We start from the raw sequence: 26,670 nt of genomic DNA, 5'->3' as shown, positions 1-26,670 counted from the left end.
GTATAGGTTTTGGTGAAATGGTACAGTTAGTGAGACAAAGCTTAATAGAGACAATTTTAATTTATTAGGTATATATTTTGGTTGGAGGGAGGTAGTAGAGAAGAAACTGTTGGTTCTATTAAGGATAATATTTTTTTTCTGGAAAACGTTAAGTTATCTTTCAGTACGAAAGTTTGATTAATTCTTATATGTTAGGGAAATTGCTTATTTGGAAAAAGTATAGTTAATACTTGAAGATAAAGAGATATTTTATTTTTTTTTTTATTTATTAGTTTGTTTGTTTTCTGGGGTCAAGATTAAACTCAGTGAAAAGGATGGTTGCTTATTGTAAAAAGAAGGAAGGGAGTGTAAGATTGAAAAATCCTATTATGTATGGTGCCTCTATGTTTATGTTTTAGATTATGAAAAATATTAATGGGGATATTAATTTTGGGGGTAATATTTTAATGAAAATTGAATATATGGAATTATGGGAAGATCTGCATCAGACTAAAAGAAAAAGGAAAGTAGAAATACAGGAATTTAAAAGAAAATATTTTGCATGGAAGTTAAGAATAGACAATATGCCTAAGAATAGAAATGAATGGTATGAAAATATTATGAAAGTTTTTTTCATGTTTAACCATGGAAAGGGGTAAGTAAGAAGATTGTGGGTGCAATTAAAAGAAGAATAAAAAACTTAGTTTAAATAAATTACCAGTTAAAGTGGATATGTTCTACAAATGAAAAAAGATAGCTCATGTCTGTTTTGTGGGATGGTAGAAACATCTGAGCATGTTCTCATGCCTGTTTTGTGGGATGATAGAAACATCTGAGCATGTTTTTTGGAATGCAAAAGAGTTAAAAAGTATGGAATGCCGTATGTAAAACTAAGTAATTAGGGAGTATGAAAATATATGAAGAAGTTAATATGTATATAATTATGATGGGTGTTATGAATGTAGGGATAAGGAAAAATATCACAATAATTTGTTTTGGTCAATTTGGAAAAATTGGAAGGCTAGGACAAATTAAATCTTCAATAAATTGTGGAATTTAGCTGATATTATAAAGAAAATTAGGAAACAGTGGTGGATACAGAGTATTCTGTTTATATATCAATGTATATAAATAAATAAGTATATATGTATATGGGTAATTAAAATGTAATATATATATATATATATATATATATATATATATATATATATATATATATATATATACACACATACACAGGTTTATGCTATTAGGAAGGAAATTGTTTTTTTCCTTAAATAATGTCACGGAAGCCCCACCAATTATAGGTCTGAGTCTGTTGTTATAGTACATGTAGTATCTGTCCCAAAGAGGAGTTTTAGGGCTGGGTCTGTTGTTATAGTACATGTGTTTGCCCCAAAGATACAGTGAAGGGCAAGATGGAGTTTACATCTATGATTCTGTCATACACAGTATGTTGTGGTTATGTAAAGCCACCAATGTTCCAGGTTTATCTATTTTGTCACTAAGGATTTGGGTGCTAATATAAATTAACTTGAGTGCATTGCTAGTGTTTAAGGGTGAGGATGAGACATAGCTGGGGTGAGGAGAGTAGGTTATTGTACAGAGATGAACTGAGCCCAGGGTTGGAATTAACGTCACCATGTAAGAATAATAATTAAAGTAATCTTGCTTTTCTTCATAAGATATTTGGTAGGCAGTAGCTTTTTTTGTGAAAGAAAATGGGAGGTCTGGGATAGACAGGGATCTCTGACTGAAGGGAGGGGCAAGGGTAAGCAGGGATAAATGTAGGAAAATCCATTGGAGGGGTCTGATGTAGTATGGTACAGGAGGCTGTGAAGGAATAATATTGGTACACAACCAATCAATACTAGTGAGGGTAATAAACAGTCAAACGAGTAGTGCAATGTATAATGTGTATAATTCTTCTGGTCCATATAATTTTGTGCTGTTATACTGTCTACTCTTATGTGGAGCTTTTCTCCCTGGTCCTCCGCTAAAAAAGGGCAATCAGCCCAGATGGACTTCCCCAGTAAACAAATGTTAAATAAATAAATGTGCATAGGGTGGGAGGTCTCAATATAAAGTGGTTCCTGTTCTTTTTTCAGTGGCTATGTGTAGGTCTGAGTATAATTCAACGACTTATCTTGATTATTATGTCATACAGAGGAAATAAATTTTAAGGCTAACTGTGTAGACAGTGGGTAGCTGAAGATGCCACACCACTTCATTATGAGGAATGTTCCCCATTAAAACTCCTTTCTGTGATGTTCCACATTGAAAGAGCGTGTTTTAAGAATTTTTAAACAGATATCTGTGGTAAACGATACCAAATTATATGAATTAAACAAAATGACCTTTCTGTAAGTTTAAACGAACACATTTAACCATGACTTGAGATTCCTACATGAAGCTGTTGGCAAATGTGAAACATTTGCTCATTCATTTATGAAAGACAGTGTTCCATATTTTTGAGATGGAAAGTTGTGTGCTATGACAGTACCAGAATAATGAAGAGAAGCGAACTGTGCCTTTCTGCCACCAAAGACTCAGTGCTGGAGTTATAAGGTGGTGGGATACAGAACCAGTGTTGGTACGATCTGGTTTGAAAGGGAGTCATAAGAAGGTGATGTAGAGAACCTAAGTGGTTAACAAAGAAGAGACAGGAAAAAGAACACTGAGCTTTTTAAAAGCTCAGTATGGAGCTTGCATGAAACTATGATGTGAACAAGTTACAATGTAATGAGTGTGAAGAACCAAAGCTGCCAGCAAAGCCTCTGAGATGTTGCAGTAAGAAGTGGGGAGCAGACAGCCTACACTATTATCAAAGAAAATGTGAAATGATGAAGGAAGGAGAATTACTATGAGACAATGTCAAGCTGCTTCCAACACCACACCACTCTTACTTCCAGGGAATGAAGGGCACTTGCAAATAAAATGGAAGTATATTTTGGCACACCTGTAATTCTGCAAGGAAACTACAAGGCTATGGATTATATTATGCAAGCCTGTCAACTGTCTAAAAATTTGCAGAATGTTCAGTTTTTTTTAATCATATTTTAGTTTGTTCCTCATAAAATGTTTCTTTTTTTTGCTAAATCAATGGCATTAAATAATGACATACATTTGGGTTTCAGACTTCGTGTTATTCAGATAATACATGCAAATCCAAATCCTATTATTCTATCGACTTTCTAAGTTTATAAGAGCAGAGCAATATTTAAAATCTAACCCCATTTTAGGTGTGCGTACTCCCATTATTTTAGGCTTTGTCCATATTTCTTTAACTAAGAAGTTGAGCGGTATGGATTTCTGGCATGTGGCCTGAAGAGTGCAGTTGCTAAATCATAGCACAAGTTTGAGTCTCAGACTTAACATCCCTCACAAAAATGCATGCTAATACAAAACCTGTTTTACTAGCAACTTTTTAAATTTATAGGAACGATTAAAAATGCCCCTGTTTTCGAGTCTTTGCCCCCTCTTGCGGCAGAAGATATGAAACCAATGCTTCGCAAAAACTGACTTATAAATGTAGGGCAATAAAAATTTCAAGAAACACTGTGTACTACATGTCTGCACGATCACCAATATCTGACTTTAAACCAATGAGTGTAACACCTCTCACTAGTCATGCTTTTTTGCAGCCATACTGCTTTTTAGAAACATCACGCAGTACAGTAGTTGTGCCTTTACTGAATGCGATCGCTAAACAAAGCAGCACACGGGATGACATTGAAAAGCAACTAACGTTTTTGGATTAAAAGTTATTACTATCCATGTTGCATCACAAAACTGACACATTTTCACGGACTGGTCACAAAATACGACATCTTTGGTCTGTACTCCCCATTGAAATTTTAACAAGTTAAGATGCACGCCGTAATAAGACGAATCTAACTCAAAACTTTGAATTTAAAAAGTCTCCAAAACAACCATAAAATGCCGTCACGTAAAAATAATATCAATAAATAAGTATTCTACTACCCTAAATAGTAATGCACTGCTGAATTACAAAAATAAAAAGCACCCACGTGAACTCAAAGCAGGTAATATGATTCACTCCCTCTTCGTTTATTGGTGTTACTCGGCATTGTTACCGCCCCGGAAAAGAAAGACAAACACGCCCCTTGTGTAACGCGAGCTCTGAGGCATTGGTTGTCTGCTGGGGATCTTTGGTTGGCTAAACAAACCACCCAACGGAGGTTACTTTGACACGTTCTACGCAGGCGCGCCACTCCCCTTTGTCCTGTGAACGTTGTAGCGTCAGCAACAGTTGTACTCACTGAATGTTGCCCCTCCCCCTTGGTTATGTGAAGTTACTTTGGGACTCTCTTCCGTTCTTTAACGTTCTTACCCCCAAGTGCTCTATAGAGGGTCTTGCACCTTTCTTCAGGGATAATTAGTTTCTTCTGATTGAGTTCTGGCACCCATTTCAAGTAATTACTTCCCCAGTACGGTGCGTGTGTGTAGTAATCCTGAACTCTGCTGTCTACATTGCTGCCATAGAGAATGAGCAGTGGAAAACGGAAAGAGGAAGCACAGCTGGCCAACGGGGGAGTGAAACAGCTGCCCGTGTGGAGCAAAGCACTGAAGACTAACTCTGTTTGGGATGACAAGGTAAATTACTAGTTATAGCAGCTGTCTTCCTTTCAGAATTTTTGGTCGAGGCCTTCCCTTGTGTGCAAGTTCTGCTGCAATCAGAACTTGTCAAATAAGAGCACCAGCTTAAATCTTTACTTGTAAATCTGGGGTTAAACTGGAAAATGCTGAGACAGTACACGTTGCACTGTCGTCTGATACTGGCAGTGACATGACATGAGGAAAAAGCTGAAATTAAAAAATAGAATTTAACATTGACTTCAATGAAGATTATTGTATAGTATAATTAATGTAGCCCTTTTCGTTCTTATGTTTGCTAATTTTGAAATGAAACAATTGGGCAATATTTTATTCGTTGTCAGGCTCAGAGAGGTGCAGTGCAATAAAAATGTCAATAAAAGGACTTGGTACTGACTCAAGGTCAGTAGGCTTCGCTAGTTTATTTCTACAGAGGGCTTTGTTCCTAAACTATAAACATTAAATCTGTGGACTATCTAATGACACCACAATGTACACATTCAAAATTATGCACTGTTGTGAGTTTTAAAATATGATTACTCAGGCTGAGCTTAAAATTGGCCATTGATTCGTGCAGTACCTCATAAACAAAAATAAGTAAATGAATGAGTGTAAGCAATCAGAGCCTTGGAAAGCCTAACTGACCCTGGCAGTTAATTATAGTCGTGCCTGCTAGGGTCAAAGCTGTTTGTAGCAGAGAAGGTTTGATACTGTGATGTTTGTATGTATTTCTTTAAGGATTTGTTGCCTTGGAGATTGTTTGTTTGCTTTTAGGACATGCCATCATAGTTCATACAGGTGTGAGTGGTGTTGATTTGATTGATATTCTAATGGGGCTGTCAGTAAGGCATGGTGGTAGTGATGTTTATTTAATGTTATTTTTTATTCTCTGAACAGTAAAAAGTTTAAGAAGGTTTTAGTAAAATATCTGAAACTCTAATACTAATGATATACTGAGTGAAACGCTTTACATGCACTTTAAGGGGGCTGCTGCCCCCCGCACACACACACACACCCTTGCTGTACACAATTTTTAAATTCCACTGCCTTGTCGTCCTGTGGTGTGTGGGGAGGGTTGAAAGCCACCAGTGCATGTTAAGACATCTATATTTTTAACCTTTCATCTCACTAAAAGCAACTTATTATTATAATTGCACTGTCTGCCTATGTCACCCTGGGGGAACGGGGCTTGCTACTGCACATCCTGGTGTGCCCTAATGTAAACAATCGCTTTTGTCTTTAGCCTCTTTCAGAGCTCCCAAACTTATACTGTGTGTGTGTGTGTGTGTTCCACATTCTGAAAGTAAAAAATGAGATGTCATCATGAAGTACTTTTGTGTGATTTCGTTGTTTTTGCAAATACCAGTTGTTGCATTGTGTCAGAAGTAATTGCATTTGAGGCATTTTGTCTGCAAGTAGGAAGACTGTATAGAATAATCTGTATTTGAAATGGAAATTTTAGATCCAAATATTAGATTTTTATTCTAGAATGTGAGTAGTGTCCTGCCAAAGTGCTATATGCTACATTTCTGCATAGCACAGGGAGTACATTCAGAGCATTTCTTTTGTGTTTGAGTTGTGAGAGGGAGAAGAAGACTTTGCTGAGAAGAGAGAATATTTATAGTTAATGTGAGCTCAACACAGAAATCACACTACTGTGACTTAAAAATACAAAACACAAAACTATAGGGTGTAATAAGTGACCATAGGTTAGGATACAATCATTACATTCAATGTGTAATTTAAAAAACATAAACTAGGATTTCTTTATAAAGTCAAACCTTTTCTAATAGAGCATGTACCTAAGACCATAGCTCAAACCTTTCTACCCCCCTACCTAAAATTTACCAATGAACATACGGGAGACTAATCAGTCTGCAGACTACTACATGCCTAGCCAATAACGAGACCGTGACCAAAGGTGAGAATCAAACCTTATACTCAACCTTGTGTCTACAAAATAAACACCTTAACCATTAAGTCAACCCCGACTCTTAGTAATTTGTTGACTAATCTACAGTGCTCTCTGCTAGCCAGTTTCATAATAAGCCTCTATAGTTTGCAAGTGACCACCAACCATGTCACTGTCTTGCACTTCAGTCCCTTAACTGGCTAGAACTACCTAATCTATTAGACCTTGCTCGCATTAAGACTGCCCACAACTTTCTCTACAGCATTTGCCATCAGCCAGTTGTAACTAGTACTCACCCCACAGAGAACTGTGTTCACTGGTCCAACACTCAATGCTTATTCAAAAATCTGAAAATAATAACAGTGACTGTCAATACTCTGCATACATTGATAAAATATGGAACTGTTTCTCAACAAACACCAGAGATATCCCGTCTACAATTTAAAATCTCATTGAAAACATTCCTAGCAACAAGACAGTTTTGCACTTCTAAAAACTCTCATTATTATGCCCTTCTTCCTTACTCAAATGGTATCTACCTACGTTTTTAAAATCCCAGTGAAATTTTATCTGCCAAAAAAAAAGCATCGGCCTTGTACCAGCACCAAATGCTGTAGAGAAAGTTGTGGGCAGTCTTAATGCGAGTATGGGCTAATAGATTAGGTAGCTTGTTAATTGTAACAAACCTTCTCAGAGTACCTATTCCAAAAAGGTCTGTTCTCTGGGTCCAAGTCGAAGTGTGCAGTTACAGCCTTTCAGTCGGGAGGGTTGCAGGATGATTATTTGAAAGACATGGTTATGGCAGCATCATGAGGTGACATTATGGACAAGATTCAGGAAGAGGAGGCGAGAGAAATTTCAGAAGTAAATGTTATGCGTTGATAGTGAAAGAGTGAAAAAAAACAATTAAGAGAAGGAGGAAAAGAGACTCCGAAGAAGTAGTTCATTGTACAGCTCAGCGATAAGAAAGAAAAGGAACTAGAAAGGTAAAAGGTATGGGACACAATTATTGCACCCCTGAGAATATCACCCAATGAGGCAAGAGGTTTCATTCATATTAATAGAGAGACTTACTGTCACATTATAAGAATATCACCCAATGAGGCAAGAGGTTTCATTCATATTAATAGAGAGACTTACTGTCACATTATATTTGAGACCGGGCAATACATGGAATGCTTTTTTAGAGAAATTTGAAAAAAAATGAAAGACTGTAGTCCATGGAACCTTTATGTGGTGCAGACTTTTTATAAAGAAACAAATAAGATGATTTCTATACATTTTAGAACTGAAGTAGATGAGGAAGCATTTATTTATTTATTTTACATTTGTTTACCGGGAAAGTCCGATTGGACAACTTGTCTGTTTTCAGCGGAGGCCCGGGGAGAAAAGCTCCAAGACATACAAAAACTTAGACAAACTTAACAATTTTACATTTTGCAAGGGAAACAATATTAAAAGTTACTTATTTTGTTAAGAAACACGTTACAGTTGGTGGATTATTACACAGAATAGGAAAAACGGATTAGTAGCTAAGGTTACTGCTGAGTAGAAGAAAAATTGTATAGATCTGTTTGAGCTGGTCACTTTAGTGCATGTTTTACAAGGTTAACTAACAGCTGTGAGCATAGGCTACGGAATTGTTAAGTAAGAGATATGTAGATGCAAAAGTGTGTGGTAGGATTGTTGTGAGGTGTCAGGGATGGAGTTAGGGGATTTTGTAAGATGATAGTAGAAGTGACTTTATAAGGAATTTAATTAGACTGGTCTGAGTTATATGGTGTTTTTATCCCGGTTCAGCACTGAAAGATTGTTTAAACACTGCGAAGAAGTGTTTGATATTATGAAAGTATATGATGATTGAGGTCTGTGGACTGGGGGATAGGATTGTGGTATAATTTTGAAGATTGATAATATTGTCCATATTCCAAGTGTAATAACTGTTGAAGGAAATAAAGGATATGTAAGATAAGGGACAGCCGAAAAACTCCTTTTTTGTGGAAAAAATGATAATTTAATAAGTGATTGTGGTAAAAGATGTTTTGTTTGTGGGGAAGTGGGACATCAAGCAAAGAAATGTTGATTGATGTGGAAAAATGGGGCGTGATTTTAATAACTGTGATGAACACTGACATGTTGAGCAAAAAGAGCAGATGCAAGAACATGCACATGATGTAAACAATGTAGAGAATGAACATGAAAAAATATAATACAAGAGGAAAATAAAGTTACGATGGGTAAAGAAAATAAAAAGGTGATGAGCAATCAGTACTGGAAACAAGTGAAGAGGAAGACAGTAGTTGGAAAACAGAAGTAAAATTCAATATGGAGAAGGGTGAAAGGAAAAAAAATAAAAATGTGATTATGAAAGAAAATAAAAAAAAAATAAGGGATAGTTGTACGTATGGGATAATATACATTGGACTTATAAAATAATCTCTGTTTTTATCTCATTCCTTTTATATCTGATACTTTAAAAAATTTGTAAAAGAAGGAACAGTGGAAACAGGTTTCTCAGATCATTTGGCTATATGGGTAGAAGTCAAGGAAAAATGTATAAGGAGGGGCAAAGGTATCAAACGGTTGAATAAAAAAGATTTGATGAGAAAGAAAGGAAATGGACATATTATGGGAAGATCGCGTATAAATGAGAATATTTTATGAAAATTGGTCTGGTTGGTGCTAAAGGTTTAATGGAAAATATAAAAAGTACGTTTTAGAATGTCAGACTAAAAGAAAGGAAGAAATATAGTTGCTAAGTCAGACAGTGTTTAGAGACATATTAAGAAATAACATTTTTATGGAAAGGAGAAGGAAATGTATGAAATATACCATGAAGTGAACAAAAAAAGGATAAAAAGATATTATATAGGTAAATGTACTTAAGTGGCTCCATATTTGAGTAAAATGTGAGAGAAAATGAGAGATTAATAAGAGAATTGGAAGATAATGGAGAAAAGGTGAATATGCAAGAACAATTATTTGAAGTAATAGAGCAGTATAGAAAAATACATTTAAGAAGATAGAGACAAAATGGAGGCAAATGTGGGAGGTAAGGAAGTTAAGTAAAGAAGAGAATGAGAGTATGGAAAAATGTTAAGTGTAGCAGAGTTTGATGAAATACTAAAAGATACAGAAATGGAGAAAGCTACATGAATAGATGGAATTAAACATATGCATTATGATATGAAAGAATGGCAAACAGTATATTTGTAAAATGTTGAATAAATGGTTAGCAAAAGGGATAAATAAAAAATGTGTATGGGGCCATGAAATTCATATGGAAAAAAGGGAAGAAAGAAGATGTTGGGAATTGGAAACCAGTAATACTAAATAATACAGATTATAAAATATTTATGAGAATAATAAGGAAGTGACTAGGGAAAGGTGTGGATAGGTTGATGGAGTCTATGATTTTTTTGAAAAAAAGGGAAAGGAAGTCAGGATTTACTGTGGCTGTAGAGAGAGAGGTAACAGATGTTACAGAAGGAATTTCCAAATCCTTTACCCATTCCTCCAGTTCTGTCTGCTTTTAGAGGATGTGTCACTGCCTACAATTTTGCTGATAGCCAGCCAGCCAACTAGCTACCCCTAAAAAGGTAGAATGTGTAAAGATCCCCAATCAAGTTTTTATACATTCTTCCCACACCTGACTCAGCAGCTATAGCTTTAAGTAATCCTTCTGTTGCTAAGCATTTAGTTAGTGCCTGTCCTCAATCTTTCTTATAAGTATGGAGAAAACTGTATGCTACAGCAACTTTGATTTTCAGAATTTTGAATTGTCAGGCTCTAAGTTTATTTTAATTGTGAACATATATAGAATGCTTCATCTGCTGATTCTTCTTGTGATGAAAAATCTATGTTAAGTTTAGTTTCTTCAGTTGTATAAATCGCTATGAATTGTTTATAGTGTGTGTGTGACTGCACTAATCTATGACCACTGGTACTGATTTGAGGAGTTTTTCCTGGTTGCATTCTCAGAATATTCCAGATGATGTAAAATCAGATTTTAAATCCTTGTTTGAATAGTTATTTATTTTTGGTTCCTCTGCTACAGATGTGATCAAAATGTGTGATGTTAAGGGGCAAGTTGATATGGGGAATCTCTAATTTATTTTATTTATTTATTGACATTTGTTAACCGGGTAAGCCCTCCTGAGCTAGGGGCCTATTTTCAGTGGAGACCCGACAAGAAAATCTCCAGAAGTATTACATATTTTTACAATAAAAATCAAATAAAAAATAAAAATGAGTAAAAAAAATTTAAAACCACCATGAAACATAATAAGCAAATCAACAGAGAATGTCTGTACACAGAGTAGGGTAAATAACAATTGACAGGTCTAGAGAATATCACACACGAAGTACATACTAATAGATAAACCATTCAATCAATTTTTTTAAAATAGATATATATGAATATATATGCTATGGAAGTGAGGGGAAAGGGAGGTATAAATGTATATGAGGCAAGTACAAGGAAGTAAAGAGTAGAATAGAGAAAAGGAGTTAAAAGATAAAAATAGGCTAGATCAAGTAGGGGTTAGACAAGGTCAGGACCATGGACTCTAAAGAAAAAGTTATTTTTTGAACAGGTGGTTTTGATGAATGCTTCTTATGTTTTGAGGGAGTGAGTTCCAATCAAGTAGAGGGACTTTCTTTCCTATATTTTTATTGGGTTTATATATGTCAGGGAGGTGTTGGCTGGAAGTATGAAGGTGACGATGGGGGTTGTAGTAGGAGACAAGGTGGAAGGGCAGGAAGAGGGGTTTCTCTAAGATTTTTTCAGCACTCCTTTTTCAAATTTTCTAAGGGATTCTCTTACCTCTCACCCAATTTTAGCAATAAACAGAGTGAACTGTTCCTCCTTGGGATCTTAATTTTGTGTTAGAGAAGCTAATACTTGCTCACTTTGAACCAGCTAACCTGGCTGACTTGAGGTTTGTAACCGGGAAAACACTTTTACTGATTGCTCTGACCTCTGCATGGGGGGTATCTATCTTAGAGTTGCAAGCTGTTATGGTAAATTAACACCCTCTCTCTTTCCACAGAGACAGAGTTTCTATGAGAACAATCCTTCTTTTATGCCTAAAGTGGTATCGGTGTTTACTTGAAGCCAAAACTGTACATGTCACTGTTTTCTTTCCTGGATATAAAAATAGTGGAGAAAGGAAACTTTGTGCCTTAGATGTTCACAGACAACTGAGTTAATATCTTGACAGAACCAAATCTTTTAGAGCTTTGGATTAATTGTTCATTTGTTATATAGGGAAGAAGGGACATATTTTGTCAAAACAGACTATTTCGAAATGGCTGTCTAAGTTTATTACCTTTTGTTATACTCAGCACAGCAAAACCACTCCAGGCACGGTCAAGGCTCACTCTGCCAGTGCCTTTGCTTCATCTGTGGCTTTTGGAAACCAGTGGAATCTAGAAGTATTCTAGAATCAGCAACTTGGCCCTCTGTACATACATTTACAAGGCATCACAATCTTGATTTCCTCTGGGTCCATATTCGGCTTTGCTAGGAACATTCTCCAGAGGCTCCTGTGCCCTTCTCCTTCCACCTCCCAAATCCAGTAAACTACAGTAATCTATCCATATAGCTAAGGCTACTGCAGCAGTGATCAATGACGACCGTAGTACAGTTGTGAAAGTAGGTTTACCATAACAGTAGATGTTCACATGGTCATTGCTGCTGTAGCCATTCCTTCCCTTCTCTATCCCTTTGTTTTTTATGACTGGGTGTGGACATTATTTGTTCCTAGCACTTCCCTTTCAGGACTCTGCCTCCCTCTCTCTGTTAGCATGAAAGCACTGAAGAGCTTCGAACCCAAACCTGCCTTTTAGTCTGCTCAGCTCAAGCTGATGGATGGTTTGGGCTCGTGGAGCTGCCATGAAGCTTTGGAAGCTGGCCAGCTGTTATATCCTTGGCAGGATATAATCCCATACAGCTAAGGCTACTGCAGCAGTGATCATTCAGACCGCAAATGTTATGGTAAATACTTACATGAATGTACATTTTAGGACCAATTGTAACAGAGGTTCTATTTAGTCTTGTGGTGTAGAGCAGCTGTCCCCGGTCTTGTGGTGTAGAGCAGCTGTCCCCAACCACCGGGCCATGAATCATTTGGCACCAGGCCACACAGAAGCTTTTAGGCAGGGAGTGAAACAAAAAAGTGAATGTATGTGTGTGTGTGTGTGTGTGTGTGTGTGTGTGTGTGTGTGTGTGTGTGTGTGTGTGTTTGTTTCTCTCTGCATGAATGCATGCAAGAAAGCAGAATGTATGTGTCAAAGCAGAAGAGACTATGTATGACAGAGTGAACAGTGAGATTGATTGAGTCATTATTTTACACTCGCTAAGCAGTGCTTTTGCTGTTTAGCGAGTGTAAAATAAAAATAAAACGGGGGGAAAAGTGTGTATGTGTTTCTGTCTGCAAGTGTGAGTGAATGCGTGCATGAAAGGAGAACAGACTGTGCATGTGTGCACGTGTGTGAGCGTGTGTGTGTGTAAGGGAGAGAGTGTGAAGCGTAAGAGCGATCCCTGGCAGCGGCTTCAATTAAGAGGTTTGCGTACCTCTCGAGCATACCTCTCAACCTGTCTCACAATAAAGCTGGACAGAGCCACAAATAATGACAGATTTTAAATATTGCTCTTATAAACTTAGAAAGTTGCTAGAATAAGCACTGAATACCCTGCTTCCATTTCCAATAGCCTATCTTTATGAAGTGGGGTATTTTGCAGTGACAGCAACCAAAAAGAAATTACAGAGTAGACTGGACATAAGGAACACACTTCGGGTGTCATTGTCTCCCAACGTTCCTAGGTGGACTGTCATTGCAAGTTAACAAGCTCAGAGCTCCCATTGATTGTACATTATGGTGAGTTGCATTTATATTGCTTTATTTTTATACAAGCATGATGGCCAGTCCATGGAAAATTGTCTTACTTTAAACCGGTCCTCGATGCAAAAAAGATTGGAGGCCGCTGGTGTAGAGGAATAAAGCCCTGGCTGCGCACCCAAATGACCCACATTTGATTAGTAGTGCAAGTATTAGACGGACTAGGTGGGAGAGGATAGGACTGACTAGCCAACAATGGCTTATCCACCTGGGTGGAGAGGCAACTTGGCTCACTCACTGGCAACTGACCCTAGAGAGCCCCATACTAACTGGTGGATGCGCATGAAAAGAAGTGTGCATGTACTTCCCAAAGGTCTGGGACTCGCAGGCTGTAAGGGAGACTTTATAAAATGTTATGAAGAATGTGGCAAGTCTTTGACAAACAGTCATACAGCATATTTTACAAGAGTAGTAGCATTATCTTGGACATGTTCAGGAATGCTGCTTTAGTTGTAATTTGTGTGATTGCAGCATGGGCTTCTTTGCATAATTTCACAAGGCACTACAATCTTTAAATGCTCTAAAGGTTTAGGTCTTCTTTGGAGCCATTGTTTTGAGGTATATTCTTGGAGAAGGCTACCCAGCAGAGCGAGCTTGGGACTCTGCCCTACAAATCCTGAACAAACTGGACTGGATCTTCCAAGATAGTAAAGTTCTATACTTCTGGTAGAGTTGGGTGATGTATGTTCATCTTCTTTAATATACCCACCCTCCATCCCCTGTCCTGTGGCATAGAGGGAGCAGATTGGGTTACTGCCTTTGTATATGTTAACATGTTGGGGTGTTGGGGTGTATTAGGGCACTGTCAAGTGGCACTCCTTATGTCAATTTGGAGAGTAACAGGAGTGTATTAGGTTGTGGGAAAGGGAAGGAGTTTGAGACTGGGAAAGAGTTCTGTGTGCACAGGATGACTCTAGCATAAAGTCAAGACAAAGGTCTTCAAGATGATTGGTGTGGATCATCCAAGTCTATAATTATAGTAAATATTTAACTTTTGTTTAGTGGATAAATGTAAATGATTATATTCTTTGCATCAGCTGTTGTAAGTTGTCATACATTTTTGTTTTGTATATTTTTTTCTGTCCATGCAGGATGAATTCTTGGATGTTATATATTGGCTTCGACAAATAATCGCAGTTGTTTTTGGGGTCATCTGGGGCATCGTACCACTGACAGGATTTCTAGGAATAGCAATGTAAGTTCATTTTTCCCCCTTTGGCAATTTGTTGAGGACTGTAAATGGTGGTTTTACTACTGAGACATGTTTGTCCTGTAAAGTCGTCTTATTTTACATTTGTATTTATCCTAGTACATTATATAAACGCTTAACGAAGAATATTCATGTCAATACAAGATGTGAAGTCTTGACCCCAGAACCTTATACACCATAGTCAGCGCAATTTACCACTACACCATCTGAGATGTAGCTCAAGTATTTTTGAATATCATCAATTGCTAGATGAGCCTGTGCATTCATTTAAATTACGCTCTACCCGTGTGTACATCTTTCTTCCAGGAGAACTTCAGCAGGAGGTGTGATTTATCATTCTTCTGCTTTAATTCCCTTTCAAGTGGTATAGTTGTTTCCTAATACTGCTGTAATTTTGGATCCTACGTGTACTCCCTAGCCAGCTAATAGTCTATCTCAACAACTTTTTATTTGTCTGCTGGTTTGCAGAGCCTATTTTTATTGGAAATGTAGCGAGAAAAGCAAAATCAGGCTTTAGTAATGCAGGAGTGGTGTGTAAGGAAGGAGCTGCCCATACTGAGATTTTTTTATTTTTTTGTGGTAAACTTTTAAAGGTACGAGTCAAACAGCCAGTTTTGGAGCTTATTAAAAGTGTCTTGAATGTGTTGAGTGACCACTGGGCCTGAGCTGTCTGATTGGCGGAAGGTTTAGTCATTGTCATGTTTTATGAGCAGTGCTGGATGGGAGGATGATGACTTAGTGTTGATATATGCATCCAAAAGAGGTGGGAGGAGTATGGATTCCTGTGGGTCGAAGTTGAGATAGATAATCATTTCAATGTACTGACTGCATTCAAATGAGCAGATTCTGAACCAGTTTGCAGTATTTGGTTCAAAACGATGTTGGTACAGTTAGGAGATTACTCTGGGTTGTGGGGTCATAATCGAACAGTTTGCAAAGGTGTAACAACAGTGAGCCAACTAGCTCACCTTCATTACACTTGTTGAGAACGAGCTCCTTAGGGGCTACTTGGGCAGTCTGTGTACTGCATCCTGGCTTGAAGCTGTAATATGAGGAAAAGGAGATTTGAGAATTCCTGATGAGGCGTGAGTTGCATATGAATGTACTAGTTCAGGATTTATGAGATGGGTGAGACAAGGGTAATGGGGTGATAAATTGAGAGATCTGCAGAAGTATCTCTTTTGTTTGTTTGTGTCTTTCGGCTTTTCCCGGTTAGGGGTTGCCACAGTGGCACTCCGGTCCGCTAATGATTGGTAGTGGATTTTTACGTACCGGGTTACCAGCCCTGATGCACAACCTTCAACAAAGACACGCCCCATTCACGTATGCCTCCACACAGAAGACGCTCTAGCTGAGAATCAAATGGGACAACGTCTTGCTATGAGGCGACAACGCTACCGCAGCACCACCTCCTTTGTGCTGTGGAATAATAATGGAGAACTTTTTCAAAACAGTGCATTAGTGTGGAAATGGGTCATAAATAATCAGCAGTAGTTGCATTACACCATAAGTATTACAGTTTCACTCAGTTCACAGTTATATTTGTTATCACCCATAAAGTTTTCTAATTTTTAAGTAGTGTGAAGGAGCTAGAATATTTTACCCCAGAAAGCACAAGTACTTATGAAAAAGTGCACCTAATGTTTGTATTTCTGAAGTGTATTAACTTCAGCATATAAATTCATGATATAAATTCAGTGTAGAGCCCCTAACATCTTCCCATGTATTGCAGTATTCAGGGGTTACCCCCTGAACATTAATACTACTAGTAGCAAAAGCTGTCTTTAAACAAAAAGGTCTTCTTTAAATGAGGGAACCCAGTTATGTAAAAAAAAACAAACCTGTAGATGGTTGAAGGGCTGTTATAATATATACCACTGCCATACAGTGGCATTACTTTTGCCGTAATAGTGTATCTATAGCATTCCTGTTGATTTTTCCTTTTGAAATTCCTTGCACTTCTTCACCAGCAGAACTGGAATTGTGTGTTGCTTGCTTTTGTATTGCCACATGTTCTTTAAGATCTGGCAGTGGTCATTGAAAACAGGGCCAGGGTCTTTGACTATGGCACCAAAATAGGGTGCATTTTTTTAAAGATGTAAGGACAACCCTCATTGTTGTTGTTTTTCTTTCGGCTTTTCCCCGTTGGGGGTCACTGCAGTGGAACTCCGGTCCGCTAATGATTGGCAGTAGATTTTTACAATGCCGAGGTGCCAGCTCAATGCCCAACCTTCAACGAAGGCACGCCCATTCACCCATGTCTTTCGAACGCTACTCTACCACGGGGGGGACATGCAGACTCCACACAGAAGGCGCTCCAGCCGAGAATCGAACAGGCGAACCTCTTGCTGTGAGGCGACAATGCTACCACTGCACCAAAGGTCCAAAAAAGACTGATGAACTAAAAAGAAGAACTAGAGCCAAAATCTAATTGACATGTCAGCTATGTTTTTGTTTGGGCATAGAGGATTGTTTTTGTTTGGGCATAGCGGATTGTGAAAGAGTACAAGCTGAGAGAAGAGCGAGGTTATACTGTAGATCATTGCTACTCACTGTGCTCCTGGGACTGCTTCCGGTCCCTGAACTGTTTGTTACAGGTCCCCAGGCTGTTATTCTTTTCTCTTCCTTTATTTTTTAAGAAAATAAAGGGATTACTTAGAGATGAAATATAAACATCCCATAGACCTTCTTAGCCAGGGTGATAGATTCAGTCAGTTTGCTGATTGCCAGCTTTCTGTTCTTTGCTGGATTATAAAGATGCAAATATAAAGTATCTATCAAGTATGGATGGTCACTGGCTGGCTGGGAATCCTTCTACTGAAGCATGAGGTAATTTTATTATTATTATTATTATTGTTGTTGTTTTTATTTTATTTTTTTCATGGGTAGCTAAGAGCTTCCAAAATGTGCTCTTTGTATGCACTGTGGTTAAGTAATGGCAGACAAACGCGTTTCAGACTTCATATGCATAAAAACAAAAAATATAAAGTCTGTTATTCTAGCAGTTTTCTAATTACAGATTCTTGAGCTAAGAGGGGTAGAGGGCACTGAAAATTTACAGGGATCTGATATTTGTTTGACAACAGTGAGCTGAAATATCAAGTTTGGTCCCTTGTTTATATATTTATTTAATCACAAGCAGATGAGGATTATACAATCGTACAGGTAGCTATAATTGATGGTTACGCACGTGTATATGTGTGTCTGCACATGTTGTCGGCATTCTTGTCAACTGTCTCTGCTCTTGCCTCTTGTTTTGATGTGGTCCTCACAAAATTTGTGTTTTTCTGCATGTTGTTATGGATTGTAGTGTCTAAATAATGACAGACGTGTGTGTTTCATACTTTACATTCAGTAAATGCCCGTAAAAGCCAAACCCTGTTGCTCTAGCAACTTTCAGAGTATACAAGTGCAATATTTAAAATCTGCCTAGATTTTTTTGGTAGAGGTAAGGAGACATCAACTTTATGTATGTGATTGTGGCCATTTGTTCTCTTACTATAATCCGAGTCTAACACCAGAAGGGGTTCAAAGGAAGTGATAATTGTTTAGGTGTAGGGAGGCAGGCAGTATTCCAAGTTTGGCTTTGTGCCCTTGTAAATATTTGTCATCTCGGTTTATTGGGAGAATCTAGTTTTGTCAGATTTGAACATGGAATCCTAAACACTGATTATTTCTTCCTTGAAACAAAATATTTGTCATCAGTCAATATTTCTATTAAGGCCATCACTGGATAAAAAGATTGGATAAAAGCTCTCAAATGCACCGTGGAGCATCCAGAATCCCCAGCTTATTTCAGTGTAGTTTTAAAGAAAACAAGTCATCCAGGTGTTATGTTTTTTTTTTGTTGTGTGTGTTTAAATACCATGGCCTCTACAGATAAGAAATAAAAACGACTACTGGTCCTTTGTGAAGGATAGTGTAAGAAGCAGTGCTGTAGATGACAGTCCAATGAAAAGACCAGGAGTGGTGAGGTATAGATGTACCAGGCTGAACGTGAGCAGGGCCAGTAGAATGTTGTGGTGCATCCTCAGTGGGACATAATCCAGTAACTTATGTTATTATCGTACTAACACCACACGATTGTGTGAAGGCCACAGCTGCAGTGCTGCACACAGTTCTAGGGACTGTATAACTATAAGGAAAGCTTTATTAAGCATGATAAGAATGAAGTAAGGCCAGTAAAAGGAACAGAAGAAAGAAGATCCAGCATATTGGCTTTAATCCTGCCCTTTATTTAAGTGTGTGAAGTGTTGCACTTTACAGCCTCTGTGTTCAGAGTTCAGTCTTCACCTCTAATGTACAGATTTTGTCTGCACAGCTCCATGGTCCATGTTTCAATCCTAACATCTATTAACTTTCTTTATGGAGTTCCAAATATGGGCAACATGGTATAATTTATCTTTATTCATTTTCTCTTGCGGTCTTTGCCCTCTACTGCCTGCTGATCATCTGACCATCTTTGTGGGCAGCGAAGTGGATCTCTGCCTTACAAATCCACAGTTCAGGGCCCAATCCTGACCTCCAGTCACGGTCTGTGTGGAGTTTTGCATATTGTCACAGTATCTGCATAGCTTTCTTTAGGTGGTCCGATTTTCTTGCAAAAACATGCTGGTTGATTGACTACACTTTACTGAGCATGTATGTTCTAGCTGCTGTTGTCCCACTTGCCTGAATTGTTGCTGTGGAATGCCCAGGAGGGGCCAATTCTCTTACATTAAAAATAAACTGTGCATCCTTAGAACATACTTGCTGGTGAATATCTGGAACATGGTGGCATGATATGGATGCGTAAATTATAAAAGGCGAATGAGGGAAATAGAGCTTAGAATGAAGGATGGGAAGGGTATAAGGGATGTCCAACTACAGATAAGAGGAAATATGTTTCCCTTTTGAATTAAGGGAATGTTACTTGATGGAAGGAGTGATGGATGCATGCATTGGACTGACAGAGTAGGTGGTGGGAACATCTTCGTAAGAGGTCATGGAGGGTCCTAGTTGTGAATTAACAATAATGTGCAACTGCAAGACTCTAGCTGCAGCATTTGGATAGATCTGCTGATTTGCACACGTGCACATACACAAACACTTGTGCACTGCTGACTTGTTGTGCGATAAATATCCAAGTGCTTTGATCCAGTATCATCAACGATTTGTTGGTACTCTAGTAATAGCACACACTTTCTTTTTGGTGGTGGTTTGTATGCTGGAAAATAAATTAAAACATCTTTATGCTGTTTCACAACTATATAGAGTTAGTGTCTTCCACAGAGACGGATTCAGCACTAGGTGACCTAAGTAGTCACCTAGGGCTCTCTGGCTGGAGGGGGGCTACTGGTCAAGGGGGCTGACACAACATTTACTTTTTAATTAATAAATAAATTACATTTCTTCTTTTTTAAGAACGCCCTCTCTCTGTGCATCCCTGTGTGCACTGACACACACACCTCCAGCTGTTGCTTCTTTTCCATGTATCCCAGCAGAAGTTAAACATAACAAATGTTTCTGATGAACTCCTGCCTCTTCTACACATGGTATTAAGATGTTCCTACTGAATGCCTGCCTTTTCTGAACATGGAATTAGTGTGTGTGTGTGTGTGTGTGTGTGTGTGTGTGTGTGTGTGTGTGTGTGTGAGTGAGTGACTATGAGCCTGTTGCCAGTTCACCATCCATTCTCATGTCTGGTGAGGTGGGGCTGGTGTGTCTGTCTTCGTGTCCTCCTTTGGATGAGATGCCTAGTAACTGTAAACCTGTTAGTTTGCCATCCATTCCCTTTTCTGGTGGGATGGGGTGGGGCTGGAGTGTATGTGTGTGTGCTCCTAATCCATTTCCGTGCCTAGGGACCCATTTACTGTGTTACAACTCTGGTCTTCCATAGTCTGTGTCAGTGGTGCAACAGGTAGCACACTCGCATTTGCTGCTAGAAGACTACATGGCTCTAATTTCTATTCCCACTCCTGGTAACTGGATTACCTATACTGCACTACAGCATAAGGGGGTGTTGCACTTCTGAGAGTGTTGTTCTTCCAGTGAGACATTAAACTGCTGTCCCTTCTCCTTGAGTTGGTGGTAACTCCGGTGGATGTAAAAGATCCTAGGGCACCTGTTGAAAAGAGTAGGTGAAGTTCCCTAATGCCCTAGCAAATTTCCCCCATAGCTGAATTGCAACCTTGGGGATCCTCTGAAAAGAGGCAATTAGTCTAGTGGGATTAACACAGTCCACATAATGATAAGAAAATAAAAATAATGGTAGTGCTTCCTCTGGATGTACACTTTGTTGATGCAGTACAATTATGCTCAAGCAGTAATAATGTTTATAGCTACTAGCCTTTGAGCTGCCAAACTGTACAAGCGTTGATTGATGTTACTGGAAAAAGAGTCCTAGTCTTCCTAGTCAGTTTGACTGCAACAGCTATTTTTTTGGGGTATCTGCCAGTCCTAACTTCCATTTCTCTATTTTTAAAAGTGTTTATGGCCACATATCCATGAGTAATTTGAAGCATGTTGAACACAGTAAGTAGCCTGTGATATTCAGTGTACTGCTGAAGCAGTCCTGATGTAAGAAAAATTTTGTTTTAGTATCAGCTCAATGTAATTTTCCCCAAAGTTCCCTTGAGTAGTATTGTAGTAAAACTTGTAAGGTCAGGACATGCTAATTTTTGCAATGATGTAGCTTGTTAGTGCAAACAGCATGATTAATAACACACACACATATATATATATATTTTTTGTCTGTCTCTCTTTAGATTCTGTGTACTCAATGCAGGAATCCTGTACCTGTACTTCAGTAGTTTCCAACAGATAGATGAAGAGGAGTATGGAGGAACATGGGAACTCACCAAAGAAGGATTCATGACATCTTTTGCACTTTTTTTGGTAATGATTTGCAGTTGTTTTATTAAAATATATTTATGTCTGCATTGTGAATTACTGTTTATTTATGACATTTGTTTACCTGGAAAGTTTGACTGGGATAGAGCCAATTTTCAGGGGAGGCCTGGCAAGAAATGCTTCAGACGCACGTCTCTGAAATTGCACTTGGATTTCTATCTCCTTTGGTCACTTTTTATATCACTATTAAAAAGTTTATATATGTTTGTATTTTTATTTTTAATTTTAACTCCAGCAATCAGTTCAAATGTCTGGCAAGTATAGTTTGAGTCATACACTGAATGATGGCCAAAAGGTGAAAAATAATGTTGAAAATGGGAGTTTGAAGAAACAAATGGTTACTGCAACAGAGAGAAAAGTGCAGTTTTGCTCAAAGGTGTGTGGCAAGGATACCAAAATATCATTCACTATTCTGAAGAAGTGATAATGGTTTTAGAACAAACTAACTACAATCTGTGGCATTAAACTGGATGTTAGCAAGATATGTGCAGTGTTTGGATGTAATTGAAATTAAGGTAGGGTTACCACCTGTCCCTCTTTGGCCACTTGTGTCCTGCAAAAAAAATGGCAAATGTCCTGACATTTTAGGACAAAAATATTTCCTAAGTTTTCATTAATAGTTGCGTAAAATGGTTAATGTTATGTTGCCCTATGTCGCCTTCATTCTTTCTGGTTGGGTTTAGAACCGAGTATTGGTTCCGACTCGGCCTATACTAAAGCTCGAGAGCTTCTACTTGGCTCATGGCAAAAAACCCTATCTCGTTCTGCTTAGGGAGATTACCCAGATCTCGTTTGCCGCTAAACTAGATTGAGTGCTTGCTATTAGGCTCAGGCTAATCCCTATCCATAACCACTCTGAAAAAGCTTACCCAAGAATCCTTCTGCTCCGTGGAAAAATGGATTACTGATATCCAACTGATTCTGGACCCCAACAAGACCAAATTACTTCTTTTCACCCCCAACAAATCCAGAACCACACCTCCTTCCTTCACTACCACCTCCAAAAACGGCACCACAATCTCTCCCTCCCCCCATACTAAGCTCCTCGGTGTTGAAATAGATAAGGATCTTAACTTTGATGTCCATATCTCTCAAACCATTAAAAAGGTACATATAGATAAGGATCTTAACTTTGATGTCCATATCTCTCAAACCATTAAAAAGGTACATATAAAATTAGGAACTTTATACAAACACAAACAGTTCCTATCAGACCAAGCACGAAACACCCTAGCCCAAACCCACCTTTTGTCTACCCTAATGTATGCATCACCAATCCTAACCCACATCAGGAAAACGGACCTAAACAAACTAGAATCATGTTACAATAAAATTGCAAAACTCGCCAATAACTCCACTTTTAGAAGCCATTACTGTCTTGCCCTAGAGGAGCTACAGTAGTTAGAACTCCCTCAATTAATTGGTTACCCCTAACTAGTGCTCACCTTCAACATACTAAAGAATCCCCACAAAACTCCAGCCCTTAACCAACTACTAAACCAATATTCAGCAAACTGTCCTCTATGCTCATCCAACAAAACCCAGCTGTGTATATCCAAAGCAAACAATACTGCAGGGGAAAGCTCTTTTCTCAAATACCATCGCTAGGAAATGGAATAACCTCCCCCAAAATATCTCCTCAGCACCATCTATCTCACTGTCCAAAAAGTTACTTAAGTCACACCTCTTGCAATCCTGGCTCTGTTCTTGCATCACATAAATACTTTCCTGCTGTCCTCCAGTTCTTGCTACCTTCCTCTCCTCACTGCTTACTGGCCCTATTATACGTACTCAAATACTTCCATACTATGTGTAAATTATTATGTCTTGTGTGATGTCTCTTGATTGAATCAGTTAATTGTGAGTCTTTTCTCCCAAATACTGCCATCCAGAGTCTACTATGTGTAAATTAAGCTTGCTTGGAACAAACCATTGTATGATGCATCTTTTTTGATTGTACATACCGTTTGATGTGAAGCTTTTCTCCCCGGGCCTCCTCTGTAAATGGACCTTGTTCCAATTGGACTTTCCCGGTAAACAAATGTAAAATAAAATAAATAAAAAATAAATAAGTGGAATCTTTTTGCTAATTATACTGCTATTTTCTGTTTTTTCCTAGTATAAAGACTTGTTTGCTGTTGTGGAAAAACTGTTTGCTTATGGTTAGACCATTGTGGTTAATCCGTGTGCATTTTGTTTTGGATTGTGTTGCTGGCAGTCACTTTTGCTAGGCCTTTGGTTATTTTCCCATTATACTCTGAAGTAATTTTTTTTTCTTCCCTCTCTTCACATACCCTGCTTAAATTAGAGGGCTCCCTTTCCGTTTTTCCCCTTTCTCTTGAGAGGAGTCATCGTTTAAGTTAGAGACTTCTCCTCTGGCTAGACGAGATTGCCACTTAAGTTAGAGACTTCTCCTCTAGTCCTTTTCCCTTTACTTCTGTGTGATTGTTTATATAAAAAAAAAATCTAGTCCCTTTTCTTCTACTTCTTGTGTGGTTGTTTATAAAAATTAGTAGTTCTTGATATTCATAGTAGTAGCCTTTGATAGTGTGTGTTTTGTTTTTGTTGGTATAATGTCGAAGGATAATAAGGAAGTGAAGCAGTCAGGCTTCAAAAAATGTGATTCTTGTAGCAAAAAGATGTGCTTGACAGATGGGCACACTAGCTGTGTGTACTGTTTGGGTGCTGTACATTTACAGGATTCATGCTCGATATGCCATGCTTTTAGCTCCAGGGTTTTACTGGAGAGAAAAAACAAGTTATAATGTCGAAGGATAATAAGGAAGTGAAGCAGTCAGGCTTCAAAAAATGTGATTCTTGTAGCAAAAAGATGTGCTTGACAGATGGGCACACTAGCTGTGTGTACTGTTTGGGTGCTGTACATTTACAGGATTCATGCTCGATATGCCATGCTTTTAGCTCCAGGGTTTTACTGGAGAGAAAAAACAAGTTAATAGTCGGGGGATTGTTGAAAGTTCCTTTTTCTGAGACACTGGAAGGAAAACAGAGTTCCCCAAAAGCTTCTCAATCTTCTAAATCAGACAGGTCTCCATAAGAGAGCTTCTTCTTTGGCTCTAGCCTCTGAGACATCAAAGAAACAGCTAAGGACACATCTAAGGACCTGAATGCTTTTGGACCTGAAAAAGCGACTTCTTCGGAGCCAACCTAGAGTCATAGTCGGAGCCGGTCTCTTCAGTCTTGCAGTCACCTATTTTTCAGTCAGTGACTGGAAGTATCAGGCCCTCGACCCCGTCCTCTCGGTCCTCCAGGAGTCTGTCGGACGACGATGTGGAGCGGGTGGTCAAGTGGCTGTTACAGATGCAGACGCTAGCCAAGATTATTTCGAGTTCAGCCAAAAAGGAATTGGAACCGACAACTGTCACTACCCCTTCTTCGATTCCTCCAACGACCTGACTGGCTTTGGAGCTGGAGTGCTTGGATTTGATTGTAGTGGAGCCATCGGGCCCGAGACCTGCTCCAGATTCTTCGGTCCCGACTTCCACTTCAGCCTCTTAGGTGCCATCATCTTTTGAGAGGTCTAGGAGCCAACGCTCTCCCATCGGGTCCGGGGAGGAGAGTCTGGTCGGACTTTTGTCTGATCCAAATCTACCTCTTGGGGTCTCTGCGCAGGTGAGCTCAGGACCTACATCGGCCTCTGAGCCCACATGCTTGGTTCGGGGGCAGTCTTCTGGCTGTTCGAGCTGGAGGCTTCCTTGGAGTGGGGTCGTGGTGCCTTCAAGGTCATGAGGCGAGTGCTGTCACCCCCAGACAGCTCCACTGTCAGATCCAAACACTCTTCCCCCAACAGTGCCGGAGTCTGCCTCCTTACCATCTCTCTCCCCCAAGCAGGGAGATCCTAAGTTCCAGGATCTCCCATTGGACGAACCCATCTATTCTGAAACCTCCCCCGAGTATCCCTCTGGAGAAGTCCCTTGGAAGAGGAAACATCTAGACTCCCTTGACTAGTCTATTACTTCAGACATGGACCTAGATGATTCAGAAGGGTCCCCATGGTCACCCTTTGAGGATGTCTCTTTTGCAGACATCCTAGAGATCCTTAGGCAGAGAGGTGGCTGGAAGCCTCTTACCCTTTCTGAGGATGAGTCCGTGTATCTGGAGGGTTTTGGGTCTCATCCCTCCACCTCTTGGGTGACACCGCCTTTCGACTAACTCCTAAACATAGTTAGTCGAAAGGCGTGGGGCTACCTGGAATCTGTGGAACCTGTTCCAAGGAGGCTGAACAAATTCATTACAGAACCATCCGATAAAGAATTTCTATCCAAAGGTGTCCCGGTAGATGCTATTGTGGTGGCGGCAGCCACCAAAAAGGAATTGTCTGATACTTCCACATCTGCCCGTCTGCCGAATAAAGAATCTTGTATGATGGATAGGTACGGAAAGCATATGTTTTTGTCAATGGCTTTTACCCTTAGATAGCTGAACTACTTGACCCATTTCTCTAGGCTTCAGAGGGATCTCCTGAAGGAGCTAGGAGATACCCTTCAAGTTTCTACAGCTGCAGGGGTGTCGGACAAAGTGACCTCCCAGCTTTCCACCTTAAATTCCATGGTAAACTCCTCCATGCAACTTGTATCCTATATGGCAGATGGAGCAAGTAGGGCAGCGTTAAGGAGGCATTCCTGGATGTGCTTATGTGACTTTGCTGAGCCCTTCAAGTCTTCCTTTATTAATGCCCATTTTGATGGCTCGTCCTTGTTTGGGCCAAAAGTGAAAGAGACTCTAACCAAGTGCGAACAAGAAGGTAAGACTCTTTCTACTGTTGGAGTCCGTTATTCCCTCCCTACTAGGCCTTATCCCAAAGGCCAGAAGGGTGGGAAAATATGGTTCCATAAATCCCAAAGAGCCTTTCCAGACGCAAGTGGTGGATCTTCCCCCAGCGGCAGAGGGGAAATAACAATGGAAGATGCTGACCACGCGGCAGAGGGTGTCCGCAAAACCAAGGCGACAGGGACACTTTCCTTGGTAGGCATTACCAGTGCTCCTGAAAGGAGGCCCGTCTGTCCACCTGTGGAGGCAGTCAGGGGTCATCATTATATCCAAAGGCCTAGCTAGGTATAACAAATGACAAATGGGTACAAGCAATCATATCCAGAGGCTATTACATACCCTTTTCCTCTCCCCCTTTAGGAAAAAAGTT

General features: G+C 39.2%; 1 protein-coding gene across 1 annotated transcript in view; it reads left to right on the top strand.

Annotated features, from left to right (window-relative positions):
* The first annotated feature begins 4,217 nt into the window (after positions 1-4,217).
* RAB5IF (RAB5 interacting factor) overlaps positions 4,218-26,670 on the top strand; it is a 62,516-nt gene continuing 40,063 nt past the window's right edge. Inside the window, exons 1-3 of the mRNA XM_044090290.1 lie at positions 4,218-4,596; positions 14,503-14,606; positions 21,368-21,497. Coding sequence (XP_043946225.1) covers positions 4,489-4,596; positions 14,503-14,606; positions 21,368-21,497 — 342 coding nt within the window. The 5' untranslated portion in view covers positions 4,218-4,488. The remainder of the gene's footprint in view (positions 4,597-14,502; positions 14,607-21,367; positions 21,498-26,670) is intronic.

This window comes from Protopterus annectens, chromosome 12.part0, assembly GCF_019279795.1.
Source record: "Protopterus annectens isolate FY-2018-M chromosome 12.part0, PAN1.0, whole genome shotgun sequence".
NCBI lineage: Eukaryota > Metazoa > Chordata > Ceratodontiformes > Protopteridae > Protopterus > Protopterus annectens.
This window is presented reverse-complemented; position numbering and strand designations above follow the sequence as displayed.